The sequence below is a fragment of the Macrobrachium nipponense genome, chromosome 47 (genome assembly GCF_015104395.2).
Source record: "Macrobrachium nipponense isolate FS-2020 chromosome 47, ASM1510439v2, whole genome shotgun sequence".
Taxonomy (NCBI): Eukaryota; Metazoa; Arthropoda; class Malacostraca; order Decapoda; family Palaemonidae; genus Macrobrachium; species Macrobrachium nipponense.
Window position 1 is genome coordinate 33807952 of NC_087222.1, and position 23509 is coordinate 33831460.

The following is a 23509-nucleotide window of genomic DNA, read 5'->3' on the forward strand; positions in this document are numbered from 1 at the left end:
CTCCGCCACAAATCTCCGAAATGCGTACGTCCCATTCTCGGAATATTTGCTCCGTTTCATATTAGGCGTTTCATAGAGTTTTATATATGAAAATGTGCGCAATTTCATGTAGAATAAAACAAAAATATTTGAAGGTTGTAGCTTTTCTAATTTCCGAAATAATTGCATATAAAAAAAATATATATAAAAAAATTCGACATTTGGTCAACTTTAACTCGTCAGATATGGTCGAAAACTGCAATTGTAAGCTAATACTCTTACAGTATAGTAATATTCAATAATTTGTCTTCATTTTGAAAGAAATTGGAAGTCTCTAGGACAATATTTAGATTTATGGTGAATTTTTGAAAAAAATATGTTTACGTCCGCGCGTTACGAATTCATGCATTATTTTGTGATAATATTTTCTCTGTGTTGCTTTTATCGTTTTACAATGTGTTGTATACCAAAATGATCGCAATTTAGTGTATATTACAACGAAAAAAAAGTAACTTGTTACCTTTAACCGTTTTGCACACAGCGCGATTTAAATACAATTATATATGAAATTTCGTTTTTGCACTATCATATATCGCATTATTTATATATGATAATGATAATTTTTTTCATTTCTGATGGTTGCATACTAAACTTCAGCCAATGACAAAAAAAGGAGCCAAAAATGAACTCTTAATCTTGAAAACTAAGCGCACTGTGATTTTTTGAAAAAAGTATTTTTTCCGCTTCCGCGCTCACTCAGAAACACCTCCGGTACACAGGAGACAATTTTTATTTTACCGCTTCGGCGTTTAAGGGATGAGTTACAATGACTCTGTAAATTACTCAAGTATAGAATCTACTGGTCACTTTCCCTGGTCAAACGTAACGCATTTCTACAGGCTACAAAGATCTTTGGACTCCTCAATTTCCTCATTGCTTTAGGCAATGTTAGATATGCAAAGCATTCATTTTGTTTGTTTATTTGTATGGTTTTTACATAGCATGAAACCAGTGGTTATTCAGCAATGGGACCAACAGCTTTACGTGACTTCCGAACCACGTCGAGAGTGAACTTCTATCACCAGAAATATACATCTCTCACACCTCAATAGAATGCCCGAGAATTGAACTTGCAGCCACCGAGGTGGCAGGCCAAGGCCATACCGACCACACCACTGAGGTGCTAGAACATTCATTGGAAGATGTAAATAAGCACAAAAAAGCAAAACAAGGCTTGTCATGAATAAAAGAGGACCTTTGATGCAAATATAAACTTGGTAATAATTTTTTTTATCTCATAGGGCCATGTACCTTTTTTGTAACAATTTATTCCATCAGACAGTATTAGACATTTTCCATAGCATCCATCTGTCCTCAAACGACTCTGCTTCTGTTAGCTTTCATTTTTCCTTCATTCACTCATGTCCAACTTCTCTATCCTTCGTTGAAGCACAAATCTCACCGACTGACTCTCTTTGTATTAAAAAAAAAATATTTCTACCAAATTTAAGTAAATGAATCATCATTGTAACTCATCCCTTAATATTTTATTCCTAGTCAGTCAACAGTATCTTACAAAAATGACAAGAACTCACATTATTTACATATGAAGAGAGGAACAATTAAAATGACTAGGTCAGTGATGGATACTTATTATTAATTAATAACTTACATTCATTACAGAACACAGGTACGAGCTTAACAGTATTAAGTATAAAAATAAAATTATAGTACATATTAATAGTAAAAATATTTAACAATACTTGGTCCTCAATCAAGGTTCAAATGTATTATACTTTCATAAATTCTTTATTAAACGTAACAATTCTTTTTGTTTTGCTACATGTAATAAAAATGCATATTTCTGGGCTCAGTTCGTGTCGCTGCGCGAAATATCCCTTTAATCCATTATTTCTAAGGTAAATGCACTAACACATACCAGAGAATAAATAAAATAAAGAAAAGGTCAGTATAACTGACTCGCTCACCCTCCAAGAGGGCGTCGGTATGAACACTAGGGCGAGTGAGACCACTACCACGAACCTCTTACCAATAGAAATCTCCTACGACAAAACCCCCACAAGAGGGGAGCCGACCCACAGAGTGGGCAGCAACTACTACTACTCCATCCCACGCTACCGACTGCTGCGCCTCTGGTGGCCATCCCTTCAGTTAGCGCACTTTGTACAACACGTACTTTTTTGCTCTCTGTGTTTTTTGTACCCCTTAGGAGGATTTATCTAGATATGGAGCGTTCAGCCATCGCAACATATTTTCTTTCCCTCAAAGACTACAATCAACAGGGCAGGGATTTTAAAAGTAACTTTTGTACAAAAGTAATTATGAAACAAATGGTCTTTATATATACGGTACAAATCCTTACTACATAAGCCACTTGTCAAATTGCAAATATCTTCACTCGGGAACAACATACGCTGAGGGTCACTGATTTATTTATGTCACTATATAAATGTATCTATACAAATTGCTAATGGATTAAAATAAGTAGGTAAAATGCCTTTATTCTCTTATAATAATCACCAATAAGACATTAATATGGACACTCCTGTTACAAAAACACTTATAACACTAACAAATCATTGGATTTTTACATACATGACACGAAATTCGTGAAAGTTAAATTCCCATAACTGGCCAAGACTGAGAATACACACAATGTGATTTAAAGTTACAAAATATTATTCAGCACCTGGACAACAATACATCAACATTGTTCAGACTACACCCAACCATCAAAAAGAAAATTATGACGCACCAAGTAAAATTATGACCAAATGAAGGATGGTTGCTTGGCTTCTATAGTTATGGTCTTCTGGAAAGTACTGGACAAAAATCCTACCCACATCCCTGTAAAGGTCAAAGAATTGTTTACACCCTACATCCACATTGCTTCAATGTTGACACTACGCAATTCCTATAACGAAGAGGCCCTGAGGTCTTACCATCCTTAAAAAGTTCCTCTCTTAACATGTCTTCCTCCCTTCTCCTGGCTGAGTCTTGGTGGTAACTTTTATCAAAACGTAAGCACTGATTCTTGTCTATCCACTGCCTATCACAGTTCTGTTAATAGTCGTGATTTATCCTGTGCCTATAATGATTTTGTTCCCAGTCATAATCACGATATTACATTTTTTGGAACATCCTTAGCAAGATCCTGTCTGCAGTTAAGGGTGGGGCCAAAATGTTTGGTTACATAGAAACATATTCCCTGGTTTTGGTTGGGTTGTTTGAACTACCAAGCTCAACCCTAATCATCATAAAAAATTCCCTAGTGACTAAGTCACACTACTACGACCAATGGAGATTAACTGACAAGATAAAAGTTATGTCTGGTTCTAAGAATAAGAAATTTTGTTCACAAGAACTTGTTTCACAACTAAGCAGACTAAAAAAGAAAAATTCTCGCAAATGTAATACAAGAACTCGCACCTTCATATACTTTTAACAATGAATGGAAAATATACATTATACATAGTCTTCCTTAGAAATCAAATGTCATCTCTTTCCAGTCCTGCCTCCACCTTCAAGCTGATGCTACTAGCTATTTGCAGCTGTGGTGACTAGCTAGGGCATACTTGGATACAACTTGGGACTTGCCAGTGAGTTAAATGTTCTATCACTTAGCTACAGGGACCAAACTTAAGTGCATACTACTGAATAGTAAATGCAAATTTCACTCCTGTGAATTCAAGTTAGGTGGAAAGTGCTGGTATCTGCTCAGTCAATAACAGACACATACATTAAAAGTGGTAAAGCACCTCTCACTTACAAACCCTCATAGTCTAATACATACTGAACTTGATAGAAGGCAGATCAAATTCACAATAATTTTTATTCTTAACTTATCCATTCACACTACAGCAAAAAATTTTGAATGTGTATGATAGAGCAATTCTTGCATGCATACGTACATATTGTTTAAAATTTTGACACATGAGAGTGTCACACTTTCATTAAGCTGTCTGTAAAAACTATCTAAAAAAAAAAACTTGTAAATATTTAATAGCAAGTTAGAACACCCTGTTGTTACATAAAAAGCAATAATGTTGTAAGTCAAACTGAGCTCTTTTCATTGTATAGCTGTCTGGACTAGAATAAATAAATACTGTACATGAGTTCATTCATGAAATTGGTCAATATTTTCCATCTATAAAACTAAAGTAGTCTAGAGTATTTGTATACACTATTCACAATTATTCCTTCTCCTTTACATTACAGAGACCACTTGTCTACTTGCAGTATGTTAAAATATTAAAACACGACTCACAAACTTAATGATAAAAATTCAACAGAAATACTTTCAGGTCTTACAGTTATATGTCCATAAATGATATAAGCACCATGAATTCAAATACTTATATTTTTATATATTTATTTATGAACTTTTTCACTTGATTTTACTTTTCTCGTGAGGGATCTCTCATTTCCTATGACCTGTTACTCTCAAATGAACATCGTACTCTTTGGACGCTTGGATTTCAAGTCAATGGCCCTCGTGCAATTCCGCTAAAAACGTTTTCAAATAAGAGATCAGGAACATCATTTCAACCTGGATTTTCCTCTGATTATGCAAGGAGTTATCTCAAATGGCTCTAATGAAGGTCTTCTATTTATTTGTTGAGTAACTGTCTCTGTATTGCTAGAATTGGACATCATTTCCCCAGACTTCTCCTGCGACAGATTAAATTGAGGTACGCATCTGGACAAACCGACACGCCTGACTTTCCTACTGCAAGCAGGCACTGTCTGAGGACCCCTAACCCCTATACCACTGACTTTGACCACCCTCTGAACGGGAAGACTGCGAGCAGAGGGCTCGAAGTTTGCGTACGGCACGCAGAAAGAATCTATCGTGGGAGCTTTAATGAAAGGTTCATCTTCCCACTTGAAAAACTTGCAACTCTTTCTACTCCCCGTGCCACCGTTTGGACAAGAGAAAAAGTGCCGCCCCTCATTCGGTCCCGGTTTTGAAGTGAGGAGCAGCTTAGCTCTTCTGCCGCACCCACAGAATGGTGGCGTCCTCTTGTACTTGAAACGGCTTTTGTCACTTTCGACCGATGACACCGAGGATTTGTTCAGGTGTATGGGAGTGTTCACTACGGACTTACTCAAACCGACGGATACTCTCGAACTGCTACGAACAACAGGTAAGGCTGGAGTTTTAAAAGAATCTGATGCGTTAAGGCTATGTAACTTTGGAGTTGCCAGTGTATCGGTACGTGGATTTCTATTTTTCACCGTATTAGTTATACACTTTAGAGGGATCAGAGGCTTATCTGACTTCCTACCATCATTACAAACATTCGACGCAGCAGCCTTTTCCAAAGTACCCCCTACTTTGATGACAGGACCACCTTTGCCTGCACCCCTGTCGGTTGCGTTTACGGCATCCAAACTATTTCCTGTTAAACCTGAAAGACCAAGACTGAAATTGATGTCATCTGAGTTATCTTTATCATTCCCATCCTCTTCTAAGTCCTTCCTGGAAGATGCTACTACACCAGACAATGCTGGCCTTGGTACTTTACTGTGCTTGCTTCTATCTTCGGCACCTTCACCTTCCAAGGGCCTCTTGCCGAGAATAACATTCTTCACCTGGTTAAAAAGTTTCTGCGCAGCTTCTCGGACAGTGAAACCCTGTGGGATTGCATAGCTCCTTTACGATAATAAAAACGCAAGTCGTCAAAACTATTTAATACTATCGGCAAACATCCATTAGCAATATCGGAATCAGCTTTACAAAACAATAATGAAATGAAAAAGACATGTGACTGTCATAAAAACAAAATACAATCAATTTGGACTGTCAGTTAATTACATAATACTGATTTTACAATTAAGGTAAAACAAAAAAACATATAGCCACCATTACACGTAATGATCCAAGATGCAAAACGAAAGTAGCAGCTTACTGTTCAGATAAAACACTGCAGTCAAACAAAATGGGACTGATAAAACACTAAGAAACTTAAAAAAGTTTGGGTACATGCACTATCAGAAGATTTTAACAAAATCTCTAAGTAAAATGCTTTATACATAAAATGCTTTATATGCATGCTCAATTATATCAAGCACTTCACTTCTGCATAGAGTCAAATTCATGAAAGCAAAGACATTCTGGCTGTTGTTAAATAGTAAAACCACTGGAAGAATGTTACAAAAATATCTCTAAAAAATTTGTGATACATGAAGTAACCAAGGTCACTGGAAGACTAATTTTTAGAAGTCAAATGGAATTTCATACATGCCATAACCTACATAAGACAGTTAGAACTATTTCATAACATCAATACATGTTCAGAGGATTCTGTAGAACAGTCATACAAATCAAAGCAAAAATATTAAGTACTGATGATTAACAGGAGGGGGGGAAAAGCACTTCAAAACCTAACCTTGGCTTTTGCTGTCAGACATTTTGTAATCTTCAAAACGCATCCATCCTTGGCCATGCGAGAAATCAGCACGGCGGTGTTACGAGTGTCGCATATTCCCGAGTGCTCTCGCCCTTCGAACGAAATGCCTAGATCTTTCAATGCTCCTGCCAAACCTTGAGGTCGTCGCTGGTAAAAATTCTGTGCAGAGAAATGCACTTGTCTAGTAATCACATAACTTTATTTTGATAGCATCAAACTATGCTAAATATTATCCTCTATTTCTATATAAAACACCAAAAGCTATAAGGTAACAAATGAAGTACTTTCAGTAAATGAATAGTACCACTTTTTCCTAGTTCATGGGGCCTTTTCCCATTACCACAAGACTTCTGGTTTCCTGGATTCTGATGACAGGAGTTTTATTATAATCCTAATTCAGCTATAGGATTCATAAGGTTCCAGGTCCGAGCATCTTACACTTGTCGTTTTGCATTGCAATTCTTAGCAATGATTGTGCTTTCTAATTTTCCCAAACTCACAAAGGGAGGGATGGAGTCAGGAAGGATATCCATCTGTAAATAACCTACCTCAACAAATTACAAATTGAGGCATTCACTCAGTGTTAGAAATTCTAGGAAGTCACCCAGTGGTGGCCTTAACTCTGCAGCTAACACATCAGGAATGGATGCAATAAAAGCTACATAAAACATAGGCAGCATGACAGGACGGACATGTAACTACCAACGTAATGAAAGTTAGAAGAATATTGGCTAGAAGTGGCACCACTAAAGAAAACAGAACTTAATAAGTTAGACATGTCAGAGATGAAGATACTGAGATGAGGGGAGTGACAAGAAGAGATAGGGTTAGAAATGAATACATAAAGGGATCAGCAAAACTCACTGACATTCCACTTAGGGCACCCAATGGGGAGGGGAGATGTTGAGAGACATGTTGCAGGAGAGATTATGAGACTTGAAGCAGACAAGGGCCTAAGAGAGGATGGAGAGACTGACTGCATTCAAGAAGACATGAGAGACACAGGAGCAGACAAAGCAAGGACACAAGTTAAAAACAGCAACCACAATTTTGGATTGAGTTGAAAAAGAGAGGAAAAATAAGCCTTCAGCACAGTTGGGCAAAAGGCCGTGAAGCATTTTCCATGCAAATCTGCAGCTAAATAGATGGAATTGACTCAATCTCTTTGAAATTTTTTTCACATAAAGAAGATACTTCTATTTATGGCAGGAGGACCAGCCCTGTGAGAGCTAAACAAATTTGCTCAGTGATCTGGTTAAAATACTTAACAATAATAATTTAAGACAGGGAGGAGACCAAAGAAGAGGTGGACATACTGCTTCAAGTATGATCTAATAAACAGATGCAAAACAGAGTTGGTTTAGGCCCATGACAAGTGGAGGAAACTGGTCGAACAGTCATTCTCATAATTCAAAACAAGAAGAACAAGAGGCTGAAGAAGTTTCACCAAACCACTGAGTTACATTCCTAGATTTGAGAGGAAAAACCTGATGGATTTGTTCATAAATAAGAGTTGAAATTCAAGCAGCAGTTTTAGAAATTAGGCAGTTATGTAGACAGAAAACAAAGGAAATGGATGATATAAAAAAAACAAAGCCTGGGAAGAAGTACATTCCTCTTATGGGAGTACAAAAAAAAAAAAAAAGTTAACATCTAGCAAGATGGAAGATGAAACACTCTGGATATACCACTTAGTTTGTCATCCCTTGTCTCAAAGTGAACCACTCAAGTAAGACAACAGTTTGCATTTTGCATTTAACATAGTATTTCATTTCCATTAGAATGATAAAAGCTGCTAGGAAGTAACCATGAGATTTTTTACTTCTCATACCCAGTGAATAATATTATTTAACTGGAGACAACAGTACAATGACCTCTAGTGAAAAAAAAAACTGCTGGCAGAATGGCATAATTTCACATGCCAAAAACCATCTTTTACTACTACAAAATATGTACCTTGTAAGTTAGCCTAATGTCAATCCACTGGTTAAAGAACTCCGGTTTCCTCAGCTGTTTTCGGTTGCATTCATAATGAAGGCAAACGCCAAGATCCCAGTCTGAGGGACACAAAAATAAATAGTCAGAAAATACACTTCACTCTTTAACTTCATTACATTCCAGGATGAAAAAAATAAACTTTATTTAAGGAAATCAACAACTGGGCATAAGATCTTGAAGAGTTCACAGTCATTCTCATGAAGAACTTTGATATGTATTGTAGAATAAACGGAAAATGTCACTAGTTGGTGGTAAAATTTACAGTTAAACTTTAGTTCTGTAATGCAGGATTGTTTTACAACTGGGCAAAAAAACATGAACTGTACTAAAACGATTTACTTCAGTGAAGTAGCTTCTGTAATGAGGACTTAAACTTAATATGTCAAATACTTTCAATCAATTCTCCTTTTAATGAATGACCTAACATATCTCTTTCAACCCATCATATCTTTTCTACAGTCCTCTCGAAGACATTCTATGTTGCCTACGTCTGTTTTCAAATGCTTTTCTTTAACTTCTGTGCCTGAATCACTTAGATCAGAAAGACATCTCTGTTCAAGCCACAACTTGAACAAAACTAGCTGAATTAACTGTTAAAATGGCCAGCACTTACCTGACCAGGTAGCAAAGGTGACATGCTTAGAAGCCACGTTGGTGTTGAAAGACATTTGGTGCTCGTCGCACAATTTTCTGATCCACGAAGAGAACAAACCCAGGCAGGTTCCAAGAGGGACACCAGCTTCAACCTGCTCCTGAGTTATTCCTTAGATAGAGAGAAGGGAACCATTATGTTTATAGTCATATTTATTTAAAGTATACAATAAACTACAAACACATATATGCTGGACAACAAAATGATTATGGATCTTATCTATTTCATCATTATCCACAATAGTATGAGACCTTAGGACCGTCTAAAATTACAACCAATTTGTTAAGAGCAGGTGGAATGCCATTCATTGAAGTGATGAAGACAATAATATATTGAAAAAATGATAATGGAAACGACTGCACTTTAAAATTTATGGGAGAATAAGACTGGGAATTTTACAGAAAGTGCTTACAAAGCTGGAGGAATATTATCAAAAGTGACAAGTAGTATAAGTCCAGCTGCATGCCAGAAAAATGTTATTGTTAGTATACAATAAGGTTTTGTACATACTTACCTGGCAGATATATACTTAGCTTTACGTCTCTGACGTCACGACAGAATTCAAAACTCGCGGCACACGCGACAGGTAGGTCAGGTGATCTACCTTACCCGCCGCTGGGTGGCGGCTGTAAGAACCAATCTCCCTTTCCAGCCAGAATTTTTCCTTCCACCTGTCTCCTGAGGGGAGGCTGGGCGGGCCATCAATCGTATATATCTGCCAGGTAAGTATGTACAAAACCTTATTGTATACTAACAATAACATTTTTGTACATGAACTTTCCTGTCAGATATATACTTAGCTGATTGACACCCTTGGTGGAGGGAAAGAGACAGCAATATAAATATGGAAAAAAGGGGAAAACAACACTAGTTGTAGGATGTAAATACCACCTTGGTTCTTACCTGTTTAGGCAGAAGACTTCGTAGTTACTGTCTATGAGTCTGCATTGCCTTAAGAGCTTCAGCGAGGGCGTGACCTACAGCTGACAGACTCTTTGGGTCTATCAAAGGGATTTGGTTATCCGCTTACTTGATAGAATCCGAGCAGGATCTGTCAACGGGGATTCGCCCACTTATATGACAGAACCTAACCACTATCATTGCAAGGAGCTCAAACATAAACCGATCACCTAACCAATCTAATCATTGTTAGAACTACGAAATGAAAAAAACATGCCTACCCGCATGTTCTTTCAAACAACCAAAAACTTACAACCTAACAAGGGGGAAAATATATACTACAAAGGATATGTCTCAGCTCCCTGCCCCAGCACCGAAACCGCCGATACGTACGGGCCTAACGCGAAGCACTTTTCATACGTAATTTTGACGTCTCTCAGATAGTGGTTTGCAAAGACTGAGTTGCAACGCCAGAATGTTGCCTTCATAATATTACTCAGGGATATGTTTTTGTTAAAAGTCAATGACGTGGCAATAGCTCTTACCTCATGAGCTTTGACCTTAAGAACTTTGAATTGACTTTCATCACATATCGCATGCGCTTCTTTCACCAGGCTTCTGATAAAGAAAGAAAGCGCATTCTTCGAAAGAGTCCTCCTTGGATCTCTTACAGAGCACCAAAGGTTGACATCATTGCCCTTAAGTTTTTTCTTTCTCTGTAGATAAAACTTCAAACTTCGTACTGGGCAAAGCGACCTCTCTGCTTCCTCGCCTACTAATGCAGACAAGCCTTGGACTGCAAAGCTCCTAGGCCAAGGATTTGAGGGGTTCTCGTTCTTAGCCAAGAACGAAGGTAGGAATGAACAGATAGCTGCATCTCCTCTGAATCCCACAGTTCCTTCTAGTGCATGGAGTTCACTAACCCTCTTTGCGGAAGCCAATGCCATGAGAAAAATTGTCTTCCTCGTGAGGTCTCTAAACGAGGCAGACTGAGGCGGTTCGAACTTAGTGGACCTCAGGTAACGTAGCACTACATCCAGATTCCAACTCGGAATCCCTGGCGAAACCTTCTTGGATGTTTCAAATGATCTTATTAGATCATGAAGGTCCTTATCTTCTGAAATGTTTAAGTTTCTGTGCCTAAACACTGCAGACAGCATGCTATGATAGCCTTTAATGGTTGATACCGCCAATCCACTTTCTTCCCTAAGGAAAAGTAAGAAGTCTGCTATTTGGGTTACAGAGGTACTGGAAGAGGAAAAGTGATGGTTCTTACACCATCGCCGAAAGACGTCCCACTTCGATTGGTAGACTCTAAGGGTAGAAGGCCTTCTTGCTGCTGCGATAGCCGTTGCAACTCTTGCAGAAAAGCCTCTCGTTCTGACCAAACTTTTGACAGTCTGAAGCCAGTCAGATCTAGAGTGGGGAGGTTTTTGTGATACCTCTCGAAGTGGGGTTGTCTGAGCAGATCGATCCTCTGTGGTAATGCTCTCGGAAGATCTACTAACCATTCCAGTACCTCTGTGAACCATACTTGTGCGGGCCAGAACGGGGCTACCAGCGTCATCCTTGCTGCCTCCAATTCTGCAAATTTCTTTAGAGTCTCTCCCAGTATCTTGAATGGAGGAAAAGCATACATGTCTAGACCCTTCCAATCTAGTAGAAAAGCGTCTATCGACACTGCCCCTCTTGGGTCCGATATCGGAGAGCAGTAGTTGGCTATCCTCGCATTCTTGGCTGTGGCGAAGAGGTCTATATGAGGCTTGCCCCAAAGCTTCCACAGGTCCTGGCAAACATCCTCGTGAAGAGTCCACTCTGCAGGCAGGACTTGATCTTTCCTGCTTAGGAGGTCTGCTCTGACGTTCTTTTCTCCCTGTACGAAACCTGGTAAGGAGACAAATCTTCCTTTCTTCTGCCCACAGCAGAAGTTCTTTTGCTGTCTCGTACAGGGAGAAAGAGTGAGTCCCCCCTGCTTCCTGATGTAAGCCAGGGCCGTGGTGTTGTCCGAGTTGATCTGTACTGCTGAAGCTAGGACGTGGGGCTCGAAAGCTTTCAAAGCTAGCCAAACAGCCATCAAGCTCCTTCTTGTTGATGTGCCAGGTCACCTGTTCCTTCTTCCAGGTGCCTGACACTTCTCTTGAGCCGAGCGTTGCTCCCCAACCTGTTTCCAAGGCGTCGGAATACAACACTTGGTTGGGGTTCGGAATGTGAAGGGACATCCCTTCTGCAAACCTGAGAGGGTTGGCCCACCAAGAGAGGTCCTTCTTGATTTCCCTTGAGATCTCAAAGGAGAACTCTAGGTTTTGCGAACGACACCTCCAGTTTCGATGTAGAAAGAACTGGAGAGGTCTGAGGTGCAACCTTCCTAGAGAAAGGAATTGCTCAACGAGGAGATGTCCCCAACAAAAACTCATCCACTCCCTCGCTGTGCATACGTCTTTCTCTAGGAAGGCTTTAACTTTCTCTGACCCTCGAGCTATCCTTTCTGGAGACGGAAAAGCCCGAAAATCCAGAGAAGCCATCCGAATCCCCAGATAGATACGATCTTGACTGGGGATCAACTGAGACTTTTGAAAGTTCACCAAAAGTCCAAGAGAACTTGCCATGAAAAGGGTCTTTTGTAGGTCCTCCAAACATCTTTTCTGCGACTTGGCTCCTGATTAAGCCAGTCGTCCAAGTAAAGGGACACTCTGACTCCCTCCAAGTGTAGCCATCTTGCTACATTTTTCATTAGGCCTGTGAAGACCTGAGGGGCTGTTGAAAGGCCGAAACACAAGGCCCTGAACTGGAATATCCTTCCTCCCATCATGAACCTGAGGTATTTCCTTGAAGAAGGATGGATAGGCACATGGAAGTAAGCGTCCTGAAGATCTAGGGACACCATCCAATCCCCTGGACGAAGGGCCGACCAACACTGAGGATTTCGTCTCCATGGCGAACTTCCTCTTTTCTACAAAGAAATTCAGGGCGCTTACATCCAGAACCGGTCTCCATCCTCCTGAGGCTTTTGGAACTAGAAAAAGGTGGTTGTAAAAGCCCGCTGAGCAAGGGTCGCTCACTAGCTCTATAGCCTCTTTCTCGAACATTTGTTCCACTGCTTGTGTTAAAGCAAGGCTCATGATGGGATCCCTGTACCTGGCCACCAACTCCCTCGGAGTCGTTGTCAACGGTGGTCTTTCCGTAAAGGGAATCAGGTATCCTTTCCGGATAATCGAGAGGGACCAGTTGTCCGCTCTCTCTTTGCCCAGGCTTCCGAGAATCTTAGAAGCCTGGCACCTACTGATGTTTGGAGGACTACTTCCCTACTTCTTAGCTCTGGAAGAGCGTGAGAAGGATCTACCTCTCTTGAAAGGTCTTACCTACTCGATGTAGAGGCTCTAGAAGGAGGGCCCCCTCGAAAGGGCTCCTGTCTAGCTGGAGTCTCCTTCTTCGTCTTCGTCTGAAAGGAGGGTCCTAGGCTTCCGTGCCGACTGCGCGAGCATGTCCTGAGTCGCCTTCGCAGAGATAGATCCTGAGATGTCCTGGATTATCTTCTTCGGAAATAGCAGAGGCGAGAGCTGCGATACAGGAAGCGAGGCTCTTTGGGGGGCATGCGATACGGACTTTGTCAGAAAAGAGCAGAAGACTGATCTCTTCTTAAGGATCCCTGCTCCAAACAGGGAGGCTATTTCGCTCGATCCATCTCTAACTGCTTTATCAATGCACGTTAGAACACTGTTGAGATCTCCTGGCGAAATAGCATCCGGGTTCTGAGTCTTCTTAGCCAAGACCCCCAAAGACCAGTCAAGGAAGTTGAAGACTTCCAAGACTCTGAACATTCCCTTCAACAGGTGGTCAAGCTCGTTCATAGCCCAGGTAGTCTTAGCAGACAAAAGAGCCGAGCGTCGTGCTGCATCCACCAGTGAAGAGAAGTCCGCATCCGCCGATGAAGGAAGACCCAGGCCTAGGGGTTCTCCAGACTCGTACCAAAACCCTAGTCTGCCCGTAAGCTTGGAAGGAGGAGGGAAAGAAAACACAGTCTTCCCTTTCTCCTCCTTAGAAAGCAGCCAATCACCAAAACCTCTCAAAGCCTTCTTCATTGAGATGGTTGGCTTCATCCTCACAAGAGGAAACTTTCGTCTTCTTCGAAGTCGAGAATAAAGAGAGAGGAGACGGAGGAGCGACGGGAGTAAGGGAGTCTCCAAACTCTTGAAGAAGGAGATCTGTAAGGATCTTATAGGACGAAACTGAAGAGTCCTTCACTAAATCCTCTTCTGAAGGTTCAACTTCATCCACTGAAGAACCCTCCGCTTCTTTACGAGGGCAGTTAGACTTCTCTAAAGAAGTGCGTCTGTCTAGTGAGTGTCTAGTAGCAGTCTGGCGCCTATCAGGGGAAGCCAAAGCTTCTGGAGAGCTCCTCTCAAAAGATTCCTTCCTACTCTGATGAGTGCGTACTCTTTGATCCTTCAGACTACTCCTAGAATCCCGGGCTTCCAAAGGGGAGCGCCTGCTAGGAGAGGAGAGCCTACTATGCTCAAGGCGCTTAACAGGATCCATGCGCCTGTCCAAAGGAGAGCGGCTGCCAGGCGAGCTGCGCCTACCATGAGGCGAACGCCTACTAGGCTCTTGGCGCCTACTTACAGTAGAGCGAAGCCCTGGAGAAGGTCGCCTACTAGGTGACCGGCGTCTACCATGCTCCACAAACTTCGATCTAGACTTGTGTGTCTCTTCAAAAGGTAGTCTCCCAGAAGAGACATATCTTTCAGGCTCTACACGCCTGTCCCGAACAGAGCGGCTAATAGGAGAGCCGCGCCTATCAGGAGAAAAGCGCCTATCAGGAGAAAAGCGCCTACTTCCCTTCTTCGCTTTCCGACACCGCGCTTGGGACGGGAGAGCGTCTACTTGGGGAGTAGCGCCTACTAGGTTCAAGGCGCCTAACAAAAGGCGAGATCCTGTCTCTTGACGAATCCTTTAAAGAGGAGGCTCTCTTATCCGGAGATTGAAGGATCTTCGGAAAGGAGCGAGAAGACGAGGCTGTACGCCTGTCTTTAGACGAGCGCCTACTAGGCGCTAGATCCCTTTCTACTGGAGAAATGTAGTCACCAGGAGAAAGCTTCTTGGGCGATTGACGCCTGGAAGACGACAAGCGTCTGCCGAGGGAAGAGCGCCTCCTTCCATCCGCTGATACAGGAGAGAGAGCCGATTCTGACTGAGAAGGTAACACAGGCGAAGGAATTCTAGACTTCTTGACAGGGAGAGAGACGTCTTTCCGACGCGTTCCTCCTGCCAAGGAGCCCGCCAGCGCCGAAATCTGCGCTTGCAGCCCTGCAAGAATCCGAGCTGGAGATCTTGCAAAATCCTCCACCGGAGAAGAGGCTCGAAGCCTACTATGAGGCGAGAACTCCTGCTCCCTCCTGGGTTTCTTGATCTCTACTTCCGGCTCTTCTGGAAAAACTTCCGGGCTGGAAGGAAAATCGCCAGGAGCCTTCCAGGCTCTCTTCAGCGGTCGCGAAGAATCCGAGGCGCTCCATCCTCTTCTAGGAGAAGGTGAGGAAGAAGAAGAGAAGCATTGGCGCAATACCTCCTTCTTCGCGCGAACAAGGGCAGCCTGGGTACGAACATCAGGATCTACCGAGGGACGCCTGATTCGGTGGGAGTTTCTCCCTAACCTTCTGCGGCTGTTGACTTTCCTCCTCCACTGGGACTGGGAGTCTGGAAGAGGTCTAGGCCTGGAAGCATTAAGGAGCTGATCAGACGCACCCTCCACTGCACTGGGGTCACTGCACAATTCACCTTCACTATTACTCTTACCTTGCAACAAACGAATTTTCTTCTCCATGCTAAGGATCGTGGCTCTCATGGTTGCCACTTCCGAAGGCGTATCTTTAGGTTCGATGCAGGGAGCAGGAGCTGAAACGGGAGAAGGATCTAGTGCTACGACAGGATAGTCTACTTCTACCTCGCTAATACGAGACTTACTAGAACTTCTAGACGAAGCTTTTCTCACCCTGTCTTTCTCCAACTTCCTCAAGTAGGAAGAAAGAGACTTCCATTCACCCTCATCCAACTTCTCACACTCATTACACGGGTTAACAAAAGAACATTCTTTCCCTCTACATTTAAAGCAAACTGTGTGAGGATCTACCGTAGCTTTCGGTAGTCTCACCTTGCATTCATCCATAGAGCACACCCTAAACATAGAAGATTTCTTAACCTCTAAATCAGACATCTTGAAATCAAAGAAAAATCCAAATCAATATCCAAAAACAATCCACAAATGCGTATGCCAAGCCAACAAGCTCAGGTACTTCACCGAAAGTCAGTCCAAATAAATCCACGGCAACGAGAATCGAATAAAGCTGTCAGGAGGTAACAACCACAGGTGTAGTCGTCACCGGCGACAGAAAAATTCTGGCTGGAAAGGGAGATTGGTTCTTACAGCCGCCACCCAGCGGCGGGTAAGGTAGATCACCTGACCTACCTGTCGCGTGTGCCGCGAGTTTTGAATTCTGTCGTGACGTCAGAGACGTAAAGCTAAGTATATATCTGACAGGAAAGTTCATGTACAAAAAACAAAAACGGGCAGTCTATACAATGAAGCAAAAACTGTACTGGAGAAAACGTGTCATGATCTTTACAAACAGAGAACCAAGACAAGCAATCAAAACCAGCTGGTACCATATGACAAGACACTGAGGATGAGGCAAAAGATGACGTAGACAGCGAGGGTAGTCTTTTACGAGGAAGAATTTCCTGCTCAAGATTGAAGTCATCTTTATTTTCATTGCTATGTTCATCTAGTATGTCTGGGTTTGAATACCATAGCAACAGTACTCTCACTAATTCTAAGGAGGTCTGACACCATTAATTACTGGAGAAGAGCACTGGAGTTTAGAGATCATTCCTTGGGTAAGAATCCAAGAAAAACGTTAGATATGCCAGTAAGAAGCACAGTTGGTCTTTGACAACTATGCATACATGTAGTACCCATGCTGCTAATTACAGTGCACAGAACCCTTTATGGAAGTACATATAGCTTACAATATGCCTTGCAAAACTTCTTTAACTGTACCTAACTTCAATTTTCACTTGTTTTCAAGAACTGATTCTAATAAAAGGAACTTCTCAAACACAGCTTCTATAATCCTTGCAGTTTTGTAGATGGGAAATACTGTGGCCAGTAGCCTATTGTTTTCTGGATAAAAGTAACTAACTCAAGACCACCTGTTACTCTGAACACTGCACTAGTGACAGCTGGTCCCGTTACCTATCAGTCACATCAAACTTGCTTCACGAAATGAGAGGGACCCAGCATTGTTTGGCTCTTTCACAAAAGAATGACACTGCATTAACCCCTGCGACTTATAATCAGAGCCTACAGGTGGTATCACTGCCACTACGGTTGCTACCTTCACTCTACAGTTACAGTTGGGGGACAAGCACTTTTACCTTAGGATTCAACAGCTACCACAGGAGAAGAGGGCTCTGACATAGCCAAACTGCAAGCACAGGCAGTGGACAGAGAATGTCCTTAGAATTGCATGCTATTCTGCATGGAAGACTACAAGAAATACAACATGAAAAATGCTTGAATATGCCAAAATAAGAGAGAAACCACTAAACATTCTCAAAATATTACAAAAGATAAATGAAAACCAACAAAATTACAAAGTGAAGATGACAATGAAAACAAAGCGAAAGCTGAAGCACCTCCAGCGTGTTGCCAAGCTAATTAGCTACCAACAAACTGGCAATAAGGAATTCAAGACTATATATGTAAGTGTTACATAATAAAAATATGGAATGTTATTCCATATATATAAAAAACTAAAACTATGATTAATTAAAACCAGTGACCCAAGAGGTCAACCAGATTGCTTGCAGGAATGTGATCAGACCAGAGACGATAAAGTATGCTAAGATGACATATACAATAAAGTAGGCTATGATGACGTGCCGTCACCTGTGGTCCTTCATTTGTTTTGAAAACATTAGTCCAAGCTTCCTGCTTGAGACAACTACCGTGACCTATAATTCAAACGGCCTACGTGATTTGTAATCTGTGTCATCTGTATGTATGTATGTTCATATGTTCGAGCTACTGTCTGCTTCCTTTATGATTTGTAACCAAGATGGTAGCAGAATAGAATTAGCCATCATCATGGCAGAAGCGATCAAGCCATTGTCATTAGAAGACCTGTACATCTTTATCTAAGCTTCATCATGTAGATTTGAATTAGCCATCATCATTGGCAGACCTGTACAAATTTCCTCTGATCTTCATCATGTAATCTCAGAGAATAGAACTATTTTTTGTAATCAGTGTTTTCTACTAGAACCTCACATCAGAAAGAGATCGAATGAAGTTATAACTATCATCATGAGTTTAACACATCGTCGTCATAACCAAAGAAGATACCGACTTCGTAAGTTATCAACAAACCCCAAGACACTCCAATGAGTATGGCAGTGCATAACCAACCGACTTAGTGTAAGATTATTGCAAGTCTAACATAACCTCATAGGGCGCCTTATTATACAAGGCAACAGCTCTTTCATATATTCTGCAGAAACTGGAAAAACATAAATAAATATGAAGATCAATTTGCAATAACAAGGATCTGTACTTAAGTCACAAAACAAAGCCAATCACAGTCCTCAGGACCCAGCTGTAGACTAACCTGTTAAATTCTTGCAAAACTCTGAGAGTATCGGTTGCTCTACAGGCATAACGTATTGATGAAACTCAGACATAATGTCTCCTGTGGCGGTACGTAACAGCACCGCTGGGAATTCGATGACCTCCTGCCGACCCATGCGTGCTCCATTTTCCCAACAGGTCGACTCAAAGTCTAACACAACTAAGAAGTCAAATTCTTGGGCTGAAAGAGAAACTTACGATAAAATTTTCCTTCATAATTTTCAGCATAAAAATAACAATAAAAGGGTAAATTACACAGGTATTCATTTTCTTCTTAATAAAACTTGCAAAGCACAAAGATCTTTAATGCTTACCAGAAGGTATAAGAGAGTTTGAGCAATAGACATTGTATTTCTGAACATACTACATACAGTTTCAATAAACTACTACATCACATTTTCCTTAACCAGGACATATACTTTGCTTGCATGAGTCCTCGCAGTGACTACATATTCTAAAAAATCTTTCAAGTTACAAAATCTACTTTTGGGAAACTATTCGGTACTCACCAACTCTGCAAGCACGTGCCGAACCATCCTTCACTTTCCTCTTCTGGACCAGTCCCAACTCCCTGAAAATCACTTGGAAGTTCAGTATATGCAAAACATAACAAGAGCATCCTGAAATTGTCTAATTCCAAATTCCAACCCACCTGTAGCCAGTTACAAGTTCCACCTTCGGCCAAATTTTTATCACAATCCACAAGCAACTTGTGCGATCTCCTGACAGTCGGAGAAACTGAATGTAACAAAAGTGTAACACATAATGTAGACTTATTGGGCTAATAATGACTCAAAATCCTGGTATAGTGCAAACCAAACAAAATTCAGTGAGGTTCTGATGCATCATTAGAGTTCATAATTGTACGTTTTAAAGACATCAAATTCATTGCACAAATAAACTTGACAGGTCTCTAATGAGAAGAGCCCTACCTCTAATCTGCCAGACAAAAATGAACAAAGATGTTCAACACGTACAAATACGTATACTAAATAGTATATCCTATGCAACGCTTATATTCTATAAATGTGAAGTTCTATCATACCATAAATTAATATAACAATACACAGGATGCGTGTAACCCCTTCGTACATCAGGTCAAGTGTTGTAAACTTTAACGTATTACAGTACTTTATTCAGCAAAAAAATTATCATTTATAAAATTCATTACTCGACTCATTTTTCCGAACCTTTATCCTTACATTTTTTTGACATGGGTAGACCAAGGTTGAGTAAAAATGTGCTCATTACTGAAACATTTCCAAAAATTTTCTCCAGTTCCAGAGAAAATTTTTTTTGGGGTAAAATCTCTCTCTTTCTCTCTCTTATTTAACTATACTTGGTTAGAATCAGTAATATAAAAACATAGTACAAAAAACAAATAAAAGAAAAAGAACAGTCAAGTTTCTTCATAAAAATGGTAAATTTAGGTAAGACTCCAGAGAGATCTGAATTCGACAGCATCTGGAAGCAACTTGGAGTGCAAGCTGACAGGTGGATGGGGATTCACCTTCTCTGTCATTAGATAATTATACCTTGTCAAAAAGTTTGCACTCAAAAGCTAAATCCTATGTAAAGAACAGAGATTTTTATCTGTGTAGGAACAAATACTACATCCATAAACACACCACAATTGTAACACCATTCTACCACAATCCTCGTCTCTCTGAGGTTCACACATACAAAGATCAGCTTAGCATCAGGACACATCTGCAAAATTCTCAATACTCACAGTGCCAGCCGCTTGGTAGCCATGACTCATCCGCAGGCAAAGGGTCATAGCTGTCGTTCAAGGACCTTGAAACTAAAGTCTCCCATTTCCCCCTACACAACTCCAACTTGTCACAATCCACTTAATTCTCTCTGCTGGTAGGTGGCCATTCCTGATCTGCAAATAAGCACCAGAATACTAAATGATAACTTATCAGTCATACCAAATAATTAGCCTTTATGATTTACAGACAAGCACAACAAACAGGGTAAAATACCAAATGGCCGGCCTCTAGCATAGCACAGCCACCTTCCCAAAAATCAGAAATTGTGGCAAATTGTGACTTGAGAGAGAAGACTGACTTCGAGAGGAAAGTAGGGGTCTCGAGGTGTTGTTTTGATGGATGTTGGCTCTTGACTAATGTCTTTCCTGGGTTACAGGATGTGTTATAAAGTAGTACTTTTTCAGGAAGGTGGTCGCCCTACAGTAGAGGCCATTTGGGATTTTACCCTACTACTATTTGTCAAAAATATAAACGTTTGCATATGAACATTCAGATAATGAAAGTTGCCTAGGCCTTACTAAGACCATGTACTATGTTGATTTTATGTTTTCGGGTAAAGTTAGCCCAAATATCAAGTTACATTAGAAGAAGTCTTACAAGATACCAATCACCTTACTGAATCAAACACCGACATGTCATTTGACCGAGGTCAGCTTGTTAATCTATGTAATAATTCCGCGTAGGGTATTTCTTTGGAAATTGGTTTCCTAGAGTAATTGGGTTGCATATGAAGACTTTACCGTTATTTTTTGGGAGTCAGCTGTAATTAACCTCCAGGGGCCAGTACTAGCTAAACACGGCGAAATATATTTGACGCCCCAATCCCTAGTGGTTTTCGTATTCGCGGGACTTTATTGCAGAGAATTACCATCAGGTTAGATATGGATAGACAGAATACACTGTATAGCTTACAATTTAGGGCAAATGACAAGTGCTGGGACCTATGAGGTCATTCAGCACTGGAAGATAAATTGAGAGTAGAAAGGTTAAAAAGGAGAAACCGGAGGAAAACCTTTTGCAGTTGCACTATGAATCAATTGTTAGGGAGGTTGAACAGTAAAATGGAGGAAAGACAATAGGCTAGGAAAGGAGGTACAGTAAAAGGAAGAGAGGGGTTGCAGCTACTGGGGGGGATGCCACGAAGCACCTTAGGTAGCTAATGTCTACAGTGTACCGCATGAGGCGCACTGACGGCACTACCCCTTTAAGGAGACCGTGGACAGGCAATGGTAAGTCTGGTTAGGTTGTACCTTACTAGGCCTATTCTCTCTGGGGGTGAGCATAGAACAACCTAACTACTACCTAGGCTAGTATCATAACCTCCCTTGGGGCATCATGCCCTGATCTGGTAGAAGAGGCTTTGCCCCCCCGGGAGCCCCAAAAATGACATACTATGTATAGGCTAGCCTATCCTATCACTGTCTCCCTACTCTTACAAATGACTCCTAGCCATCAACAGCCCCCAAAGAGTACTAATGTTAGGTTAGGGTAGGTCGTAGAACTATTACTTTACATCCTACAGGCTTAAAAATGACCTATAGGTAATATACCAAATTGTTAAAAAGAATGTCAACCCTCCCCCTAAAATGCCTGGGTATGGCCTCGCCCCCCTCCGATGTGCAGAATGATTAGGGATACCGGCCTAAGGTACCCCGCTCTAGGAATAATTTACCTAAGTTCTAATAACCTCAAAAATATACAATAATAAAATAAATGCAAACTAATTATTATTACAACAAAATCAATGTGTTAAACTAGCCTGTTAATACGAAAATACTTAAAAAAACGGTTTTAAACACTAATGTCGGACTGGACTCTTATTTAAGTAGTAGTAGTAGTAGGTAGAATTAGTTACTAACGTAAACAATGACACTATCTATGTAACGGCACCTCCATATGTGCATTTATATATAACATAAAAAAGCTAATATTTTCTCGTTTTCCAGTGGTATTCGCTTACATAACGCGTTCAAGTGCATCTAATATCCTTTTTTAAAAGCTATATGTCATAATTATCTCCTCATTGCACAAATAAAGTCGCCAAATATGCATATATATTGCTATATATAGTGGCAAGCTTTCGTCAACTTGATCATTTGGCCGCCTGAATAAACGATTAGACAATAATATATCTGTCTTAGGAAAATGGAAGCTAAAAATAGCTTTTTTGTTTTTTCAGGCAACTCCAGGATTGCTTGATTGTCAATGAGCCATTATCCGGGAACGTCTAGCTGCTTGTAAGTCCACTTAAGTCCCATTTGTTGGCAATATTACTTAACATCCTTATTTTAATACACACTTTAGGTATGAAAAGCTAAGAACAGAATATAGTTATTTATTTACGAAATTTACCCAAGTATACATTGACACATTAAAATCATACATATACAAATATCTAGAGTTCAAGTCCCATACCCCCTGCAGCATGTAATAGTTCTCATACCCCCAAAGGGTATGGATACCCCCTTTTAAGAACCCCTCCATGGTATGATGCACCTGCAGGGCATATTCAGGAAAACAGAAGTAGGTAGAGCAGTTGAAAGTGAATCCAGTAAATTGATTTTGGCAATTAAACATCCTATGGTCCTGTCTGTTTCTTATAACCTGACTGCCCACAGTATTCTTATAGCTAAATTCACCATGAATTTAGACTTTCCACTTGGACTATGGTAGGAAAAATAATGTATATGCTTTTCTGAATGAGTTGGTTTGCGATAGATACTTCAAAAGAGAAGGAATTAGTGGATGTCTGGATTGTGGTAAACTACGTATGACATCTAGAAAAGTTAAACTATTATTTTTCATAATCCACAGGGAACTTTATTTGGGGGAACTAAACTTTTTATATAAATTTAGCTTCACATTTATTATCTACATCAGAAAGACGGATCTTAAACGTAAATAGTATTGAAAATGAGATGAAAAGTCAAGAAAAAGAAATATTAAAAATAACAGAAGGAAAATGCAGTTAGCGTAAGAATTATATTGAAAATAAAGTAATCAAATGCTATAAAACGTTCAGAGAAGGTGAGGAGATAAAGTAAAAAGGAAATACTCTATATATATATATATATATATATATATATATATA

At 40.5% G+C, this 23509-nt stretch overlaps 1 protein-coding gene across 1 annotated transcript; it reads right to left on the reverse strand.

Annotated features, from left to right (window-relative positions):
- Positions 1-1615: 1615 nt before the first annotated feature.
- On the reverse strand, positions 1616-22268 carry LOC135204856 (ERI1 exoribonuclease 2-like). Its single transcript, XM_064235069.1, has 8 exons — positions 22178-22268; positions 20376-20531; positions 19153-19214; positions 18624-18824; positions 9025-9174; positions 8370-8470; positions 6393-6572; positions 1616-5637 (listed from the first exon to the last, which is right to left on the reverse strand). The coding sequence occupies exons 2-8, from the start codon at positions 20396-20398 to the stop codon at positions 4540-4542; spliced, it is 1815 nt and encodes a 604-aa protein (XP_064091139.1). The 5' UTR covers positions 20399-20531; positions 22178-22268; the 3' UTR covers positions 1616-4539.
- Positions 22269-23509: the final 1241 nt, after the last annotated feature.